The sequence below is a fragment of the Maylandia zebra genome, linkage group LG18, assembly GCF_041146795.1.
Source record: "Maylandia zebra isolate NMK-2024a linkage group LG18, Mzebra_GT3a, whole genome shotgun sequence".
In the NCBI taxonomy this organism is placed as follows: domain Eukaryota; kingdom Metazoa; phylum Chordata; class Actinopteri; order Cichliformes; family Cichlidae; genus Maylandia; species Maylandia zebra.
Genome location: NC_135184.1, coordinates 23424284 through 23433600, shown reverse-complemented (window position 1 = coordinate 23433600; position 9317 = coordinate 23424284). Strand labels below are relative to the sequence as shown.

Genomic DNA, 9317 nt, shown 5'->3' with positions numbered 1-9317 from the left:
CGCTTTCTTTTTTTCCACATGAACACATTTCTTTAGTTTAAATGCAGCTCAAAAAACACGATTTGGAGACTGTCTGCTTCAAATTTCCGTTTTGTTTTTTGTTTGTTTCTTTTTTTCGTCTCCGAGTCTATTCGGTGACCCCCTCACTGATGGTTCGGACGTTTCCGCTCACGTTCGTCACTTTCCGCGCACTCTTATATAGTTCCCACGCGCCCTCCTTCCCTGTACCGTGCTGAGCTGGAAAATGGCTGTGTGTTGGAGCAGGGAGTTATGAACGGGAAAAGAAAGAAAGAGCGAAAAGAAAGACGCGGAATTAAGAAGTGAACCAAAGGCTTGCTGGAAGTTTAGAGCTCACAGAGAAGCCGTCGTCTGCAGACAAGCCACCACTCGGAATCTTGTGTGCGACTTTTGCTCCGAACCCAAAAGTGCGAAGAGTCAAGAAATATCCGCGGTGAGTTTTTCCAAGTTATTGCACATTTCCAGTACGGCAGCCACTGTACTGGAAAATGGTGGAAGCGCTGCAAGTGTGCTCCACGCACGCAGCTTCACGTTGGTGACTTGTGTCCTACTTTTAAAGTTTAAAGGAGACCTACTTTTTTTGTCGCGCTCGTGTGCGTTTCTGTGCTCTTTGCGGTGAAATGTTAACTTTAATTCGCCCTCGCGCCGCACTGCTCGGTGCTCGCGCTCGCTGACGTACAAATGCCGAGCAAGTTTTTTTTAAGCTGCTTCAAAGTTTAAACCGTTTTCCCTGGCTTATTTGTTGACGTGAAAACGATTAAAAATGACTTGTCAAGTTTGCCAGCATTAGTGCTAAAATATTCTGTAATGTCAGTGTCTCATTAGTACTGTTTAGTTGTATTTTAACGCTACTAAAAAGACCCATTTGCAATATATTTGCAGTGTACTCCCTGTGTATACCATTGCTAATATGTGTTACTAGTGTCTTTACCTTGGCTGCAGACTATGGGAGGCCTAAAGTAGCTGAAGGCCTGACTAGATGCGTCTCTTACATCCCTGGTTTAAGGATTTGGCATCCATCGAGGAGTTAATGGAAATTGTGCCACTTGCATAATGAGACAAGCCACTCAACTGTGCTGAGACCCCGCACCCCCCTGTCTTGTAATTATGAATCGAGCATTATGCAACCAAATGTCAGTCCTCCATTATATGCTTTATCGGTGTGATGCATGACTTGTGGCTTTCATTCTTCTCTCAAATGTCTTGAAATGCTCTGAGTGACTGGCAGGGCTGTTGTATTTAAATGCCCCCCCACATACATACACACACACACACACACACACAATAAAAAGAGAGGAAATAGTGGTGCTTCTTGAAATGCCGAGTGACACCTCTCAGAGGGGGTGAAGAAAACCTAAACTAGCCTCAAGTTCCAGCAGAGGCACTAAAGCTGTGGTTATTTTTGTTTGATGTCGAAGTTAAACTGAAATGGTCCTGTTTGATCAAAACAGCAGCAGAGTTCGTCTTTAAGGACAGTTTAGTCATGTCTCACCTGGAAATACTGCATATTCTGTGCTTTGTGGGGTTGTGATTTTTTTCTAACTTCCCAGAGACAATCATGAGTCTACTTAAAGTCCTAATCGATTACCCTCCCAACCACAACACACTGGACACAAATCTTATTGGTCACTTGCAATTATCTGGGACTTGTCCTTTTCTTTTTCCTGCAATCCAGGAATAACTTGCATTATTAAAACGTCTTTATTGTATCAGATTAAACAGATTCCTTTTAGAATTTGATTAGATTTGTTGTCATAAATGTGATATAGATGTAGACTGCAGTATGCTACCTGCATATTACCAATTTTTGGTCAAATGTAGTTGGTTATGAAAGGGTTTGGGAGATTTTTTTTTTTTTCTTTGAGGAGTTGAGGAGGAGATAAAGGCACACATTATCTTGTTTGTGTCTGGTGTTTTCAAGTGATGCAGACTTTGCAGGTTTATCAGATTTGATTTCTTTGGTGAAGTGGAAATGTTTAAATCCATAATCTTGACCAGATGGATTGAAGTTATCGCTTCTGATAAATAGACCGAGTCCTCTTTAACTTTAGAGCCTTGCAGCATAGTTGACTTTCCTGAACAGTGCAGTCTTGGTGCTAAATAATCTAGCAGATGTTTCTATTTAGCAAAGTGAGCTTTTCGGCTTCATTTGCGACAGATAGAATTCAGGTGAACGAAACTGGAATCATAAAATTCGTAAGAACCAATTTTAGTCTGGAAAGTTAGTCTTTGCAGACTCCAGTGTTTTTGGCCCGTCCTATCTGCCTGTGGCGCAGCAGATTTTTCAGATCCATGTGGACAGATGGCCTGCGGCCAGACTGCATGCATGGTGGTTCTGTAGTCAGTACTTCCCCAGCAGCCCGGGAAGTACCAAAACATGCATACACAAATACACTGTTTGTGCCCACATAAATGTCTGAACTTTTGGTTGCATTGTTGTGATTATGAAAGTTTTAAAGAGAAGAAATGATAGTAATGCTTATGAATAAAAAAAAATCCCAGAACTTTGTCTGTGGAACAGGGAGTGATCTGTAATGTGACGTGTTAATCTTTTGTTTTGTTTGTTTTAAGCTTAGGGTGCATTCCTAAAATCCTAAACTCCTCAGCTGTTTTTAAAAAATAATTATTTGGTAGACAGGTTTCTCTTGCCACTTTCAGATGCAGTAGTAACTACTTTCTTTCTGGCCTACATGGATGTAATCAGTGTTTCTTTATTTTGGTGACATGGAGATGTGAGGGATCTTGCCAGTTAGCAACTGTTTGTTCACGCACAATCTCTCTAGTAGTTTTAGATGTGTTGTTAATTTTTGAGGAGCTTTTATTGCACTGCTCATTAAATTTCCTTTTTGTTTTCATTCTCTCAAGAAGATTAATACTGCAAAAAATCATAATCAGCAACATGGTGTTATACATCTGGTGTAACAGCTTAAAATGTCACACTGCACCACTGCTTGAGGGGGACTAAACCAGCTAAGGGACATGGACATGTGCACAAATGTTCAAAAAGATGGACCTTCTCAAAGTTAAGCTTCTTGAATGTAATAAACTTTCTCAGACATGACCACTGAGCTGTTCAGGTGAAAGTAGTAAGCTAAAAATGGCATATGGCAATGTTAGCCTCTTGGGTCTGTTATTTACCACAACTAAAATAACCTGATTACCTATTACATATATTTATTTACTGTGTTAAATAAAAAAGTTCTTAATCATCATGAAATCATAATTTTTCTTCGCTATGACTGAAGTGATCAAAATTTGCATTTTGAGTGTAAAGAAGCTCCCCAGCATCTAGATCTACATAGAAACTAATCTACCAGTTACAAACAGTGTAATTACTAATGATCTAACAATTATTACATATATTTAAATCACCATCATGGATCGGTCCTAAGGGAAAATTGGCTACAGTGATACTCTACATGAACATTTCTATTTTAAATGTCATCCTCGAAATCACTTTCTCTTAATTGGCAAATTAGTCATCATGAACATCAAGTTTGTTTACTTTTGTTAAAACTGATGACCAAACCCAAAACAATGATAATAACATGAAAAAGATAAATATTTGTTCACATTTGAGTTTTGGCACATGCCTCTGCACTTGTATATAAACATTAGAAAAATTAGAAAAACAACCAGTAAATAAATAAAAGATTACATCTGTTTAAAATCCACTGATTCAGTTACACAAACCGATTTTACAAGTAATGATGATGTAAGATGTGTGGCATTTTGATCCTCGAGCAGTGTCAGTGATGCCTTTAATAGCTTATTTGGCATTTTATATACGCATGCTGGTGCAACAAACAGGTCAGCACTGTGCTGGCTGACTAAACACATCATTTATTTTCTTTAGAAAGCAGACTTCAGTTTGTAGGTCTTGATTTAATCACACCAATAATAAATGCAATATATAAAATGTCAGTTACCAAAAAAAAAACCCACACAGTGAAAGACTAATAAATTATTAGTGACATGTTTTTAATAAGTATTTTATTTTATATTATTTATTGTATTTTTTTTAACTGTATCCCTCTCCCTGTGAACTCAGAAAAACAAACATCATCTCCTTTCATCCCATTGCACAGCTTCACTGTGACTCATGGAGTTTTCTCCAATCACACTTAGTCTGGAGTTTTTCCATGTTTTCTTTTACATCTTTCTCCCAGGGTAGCTGCACTTGATTTAAATCATCACTTCAATAAATATTACAAACAGTCATCACAGTTGCAAAGATGAAAAAAGTCAAAGGTGCTGGAAAAGGTGGAGTTGTTTAGGTCAGATGTTTTATCACTGCCTAGATACATTTTCTAATATTAGAACATTTCCTTGATTTGCCCGGTTTCTCTGGTGACTGGGGAGCACATGGCCAGAGCAGCAGCCAATCAGAGGCTGGGATTAGCTTTCCCTCTCTCTAGCAACAGTGAGTTACTCGCTGCCTATTCATTAATTATTTTCCTGTGGTCTTCCTCAGCCGTTTGGACTCTGCTGATAGCAAACTGCTCCGTCTCTCACTCTCTTTTCTCGCTGCTTTTTGCCGCTGTCTGCTCAGACTGAACGCAGAGTCTTAAAAAAAACGAATGGGTCCACAGACACTGAGCTTTCCAGCTGCTGTGCTGAACTGTGAGCTACTACAACACTGCCAGAGTAGGACAGGAACAGAGATGACTCCTCTCTCACCTTGTGCGACTTTTTCTTCTCTGGAACTAAATACTAAAAGAGGACTGGTGAATAAGAGCGCTCTGCCTTTTCCTCTGCCTCCTTTTCTTCTTGTTTTTGCTGCTTTACTGCAGCCGGACTCGGACTATAAAGAACTAAATTATTACAGCAACTGGAAAAACGGCTTGACTTTTTCGCTGGCTGAGGATCGGGAGGGGGGGTCAGTTGGAGGCAGGACTCTGTGTGTTTGGGGGGGAGTGGAGAGCAGGTGGAGAGAAGAGGGAGGGAGTTTGGGGGTGGGGGTGGGGGGGTAATGGTGGTGTGAGGATTGCGGGCTGTGGTTGGGTATGCCAGTGCCACGTGTCTAGCCTGGCACCTCTTGCTTCTCGACTCGAAGGATGTTGGACCGAGAGTCTGGCTGAGCCTGTCCGGCTTCCCTCTGAACCTAAAGTGGGGTGAGTTTTGCACTGTGCAGCGTTCTGTTATCACAGTAACTCTTGAACCTTTTTTATTAAAGACAACGTCCTTATTCACAAAGCTTTGCAGTGAATGTGCGTTCGCTTTCGGAATGTCGAGGGGGGTGGAGAGGATAATCTAGACTAAGGTTCAAAAGCATGCACTTTGGCATTCACGGCTGCAAACTGGACGTTTCGGTGAATTTTTTATGCTTTTACTCAACTGTATTTAAGCGTCTGCAGTACATTATTCAAAATACTGTCCATTTATGGACATTTATGAAACGCTGGTACAGCGTCGGGCCTCGCAAACCAGGCCTGTGGTTATTGAGATTTGGACGTTTTGGAAAATTGCCCCAAATGCCTTGTTACTGCCATACCACGATGAAACTTCTATCAGTCATTGTGCCACTTTCACCTTCACTCTCCACCTGCTTCTTTTCCTCTTTGACATCACGTCCAGGGAGGTTAGTAGGACCATTGTCCTTGATTGGTCCACAGACCACAGATGTCGTACTTAATCTGGAAACCATAATCTCTCTTTCTCGCCCACCCCGTCTCATTTCCCAGCATAGTTGCAGTTTAGCATTTAGCATTTTTAAATTTCAGCCGCTCGAAACTCGGCCAAAATTGCCCATTAATTTTTCCACGATTTACTGTGGATTTTATAATCAAGTGTTTCCAACATGTACTCCAAAAAAATGTAGATTTTTAATTTTTGGTCGATTGACCGACAGATTTCATTTATTTACTTTAGTCAAACCTTTAATACTGATAATATTTAGCATTTTCAGACTGTTGTGTCGCTTTTATAGGATATATATTGCGCACTTGCGCTTGGCATTTAATTGGGCCTTGCAATCGGCTTTATCAGAGGACGTTCGTTACATTTCCATGGACTGACCTTTTTGCTATATGTGGAAGCTATGAGATAAGTGACTTCAAGGGGTGTAATATGAATGGTGATGGTTCACTGTGGTTTCTCAGTTGGCTGTCCATTCAACGTTCCCATCTGAAGCAGGCTTGGTACAGTAAATTTGACAGAAGTCAAAATATTTCTTAGGCAACACAGAGCTACCTTTTTTCTCTCTGATGGAGAGTGAACTGTTGCAGAGGGTTCTGCACGCCTTAGAAAATTCTGGTCGCCCTACAGTCGAGGTGCAGTCCTTATTTTCCTTTGCATGCCAGTTCAGCTAAAACCCCTTTTTTGCGGTTCTGTTAATCGTACGTGCTGTTGTGTGAGTTGAAGAGACGTTCATTTCACAGGAAAACTTATTGTTCCTGTGGAAACTGTGACGAGTCAGTTAAGGCTTTGAGTGTGTGAATGTAGAGTGGAGGGAATGGAGGCTCCTGTCCAGGGACCCAGTCTGCTGTTGGTTATGACGCAGCAGCATCATCCGAGCTCTCTGTCCTAACCGAAGACTGCACAAATGCATGGAGCTGTCGCAGTTCGCCATTTTCATGCGCCGCTTTAGGCTTCGTTTCACATAGATATAAGTCGCGTTAATTATTGCCATTTATCGAATAGATTTGACCTTTAATCCTTTTTTTTTTTTAATTGTTTTTTTAAAATAGTTTTATTTACTTTAATTTTTTCGACTAAATTTTAAGTCTTTTTCCAAATTTTTTTTCTTAATTTATGCACTTTTTATTTCCTACAGGTTGGTCATTATTCCTGCCCCAAACATGTGGGATATCTGAAAGAGCCAGAGAGGATTAGAGACCTTCCCACCCTGGCACTCGCCAATCGGGCCACTTGATTTAACCGCGGAGAGCCAACGACACGGGGCCTGTCACTGGGAAAACCCTTTTCCAGGCTGTTCCAGTAGCACCCAGCCAGCAGGTTTTTGCTGCTTGAAAAAGCATGTTGCCAACGATCTCCCTCTGTTCCATCATCTGGCTCAACCGGGGTATCAAGCTGAGGAAAGTGCACCAGTCCACCAACACCGGTCAGGTGTAAAGCCGCTGCCACTGCAGACACAAAAGCAGCAGAGCTCCTCGTTATTAACTTTTAAAAATGCTGCTGAGCTTCGGCTGACTTCCCCTCCTTTCATCCCCCCCGACCCTCTAAGCCACTGTACCAACACCAGACTCGAGTAACTCAGCCACAATTTTGGTTTCAGAGGTGGATTTCTGTCTAGCCTAACCCTGTTGTTACAGCGGGACTCAGGCCGATCCTAAATCCTCGAAGCGGTGGCCATTTTACTTTTTGCCTCTGTCACAAAATGGCGGTGGAAGGTTTCCAGTACCGTGCCCTCTACACGTTCACCAAGGACCAGGACGAGGACTTGGATCTGCAGCCTGGAGACCTTCTTACAGTCAGCAAGGCCTCTCTGATGTCCATGGAGAACTACCAGGAGGGCTGCGTGGAGCACCCCGAGCGTCTGGGCTGGCTCCTCGGGTACAACGAGCGCACTAAGCAGAGAGGCGACTTCCCAGGGACGTATGTTGAGTATGTGGGCCCCATCAAGATGGCACTCCCATCGAGTCAGCCAAGGTCCCAGCGACCCCTGCCTGCAGCTCCCAAACCAGAGTCAACTCAAGGTAGGGGGCACTATTTAGATCATTTTCTTTTTTTCTGCTTTTTTGTTTGTTTTTAGCAGCCAGTGGTGAGACGCTCACGGCACATCACTACTGTAAACTAAAGGTGGCCTTTAAAGTAAAAAAGATAACATAATAACAATGAGAAAAGAGTGAGATATCATTAAATTTTACTTTGTGGCATTTTTAAAATATCAGAATAATTTAACTTGCACATATGGGGATGTGAGCGACTAGTCGGGTAGGCATTTAATCATTACGTGCCAGACATGCTAGCTGACTAAATAAATTATTCTTATTTTATTAGTGTACAGCAGCCACTGTTTCAAAGATGTTACAATGCTGCTGACCTCCACCCTGACAGTTATTGCTGCATCCTGCACGCTCTCTGAATAGAAGCTGTGAACGAGTAAAGGTGGAATGACCCTAACGAGCGCTGTTCTGCTGTAGTTTGATGTAAAAACGAGTGGCTGTATGTTGGGCGCACAATTTGGCGACATTTAAAATATGATTTAATTAACGAGGAAATGATAAATGGTTTCATTAAGCTCCTATATAGAATTTTTTGGGCCTGAATTTAAATGAGTCCATTTAAAGTAGTTTTAAGTGTTTTGCTGAGGGTTTTCTGCCTCTTAGTCAGCTAGTCTCATTTTTTCTTGTTTAAATGTCTAGACAATTAGTTAGTTGGTGTTAGTTTGTTAGTTGGCCTTGAATGTGCAGAAAATATTGATGCAGAAATTTGCTAAATAATAGTTTGTTTATTTTGCTCCCTTTTACCTTTTAAGATATGTTTGGTAATTTTGAGCTGCATTTGTTTTTTGAGGTGGGGAGCTTTTTGGTCTTTGTTTGATAAGACAGCGGGGAGAAGACAGGGAAACTGGGACAAAGACCAGGGGGAGACACACAAACATGGTGCTCCTTCATTAGCCTCACAGTGTAGAGATTTCTTGATTTTTATTTTTTTTGGGGGGATTTTTTTCCTCAAGTTTTAAAAGAAAAACACAACTTCTCGCATGCCCAGCTGTTAGCAGCAGCTAGTTTGGTGTACTTGATGTTTTCATAAGGCTCTCACATTTGGCAGTGACCGCCAGTTGACCCTTTAAGCTATACTAAGTAAGCTTTACCTCTTTGTAAGCGTAGCCAACTTAAGTCTGCGTTGAATAATAAAGTGCTAATCCGTCGACTGACAAGACTCTATCAGACTCTACTGGTCTGGTATTGATTGTATCGGTCTTTGCGGCTCTTGACGCAGGAAAACTTGTCTCTGCAGTGCACAAAAATGCATGCCTGTGACCCCTCCGAGTGTAATCAAGAATCACAATGGCTGGAGGGCCTGTTGATGCTGTTTTCAATTGGACGTGCCTGGGTTAAGGATACTGGCTCTTTTGACAAACTGACATTTTTATAGGTGTGTTTTTAGTTTGTACAAATGAGGAGTTATTCAACAGTAAAAGGAATACAACAGCCTTTTTTTTACTCAGGGATAATGCTCTGCTCTGTCACACTCTTCACTCCCATGGCTTTTATTAAAATACTGACATTTATTAATAATGCTAAGAATCTGCTCTGAGCTGCAGCAGCTTCCAAGTCAAACATTGACTTGGCATGCACTGGTCTACCTTAGCAAGCTCAAGTTCAAGGAAA

General features: G+C 41.5%; 1 protein-coding gene across 2 annotated transcripts in view; it reads left to right on the top strand.

The window, feature by feature from the left end:
• The first annotated feature begins 208 nt into the window (after positions 1-208).
• pik3r2 (phosphoinositide-3-kinase, regulatory subunit 2 (beta)) overlaps positions 209-9317 on the top strand; it is a 32271-nt gene continuing 23162 nt past the window's right edge. The window contains exons 1-2 of one of the 2 annotated variants that reach the window (XM_004542403.4): positions 209-451; positions 6794-7676. In XM_004542403.4, coding sequence (XP_004542460.2) covers positions 7358-7676 — 319 coding nt within the window. In that variant the 5' untranslated portion in view covers positions 209-451; positions 6794-7357. Of the gene's footprint in view, positions 452-5005; positions 5133-6793; positions 7677-9317 lie in introns of those variants that run through there. The other variant, XM_004542404.4, reaches the window with a different exon arrangement.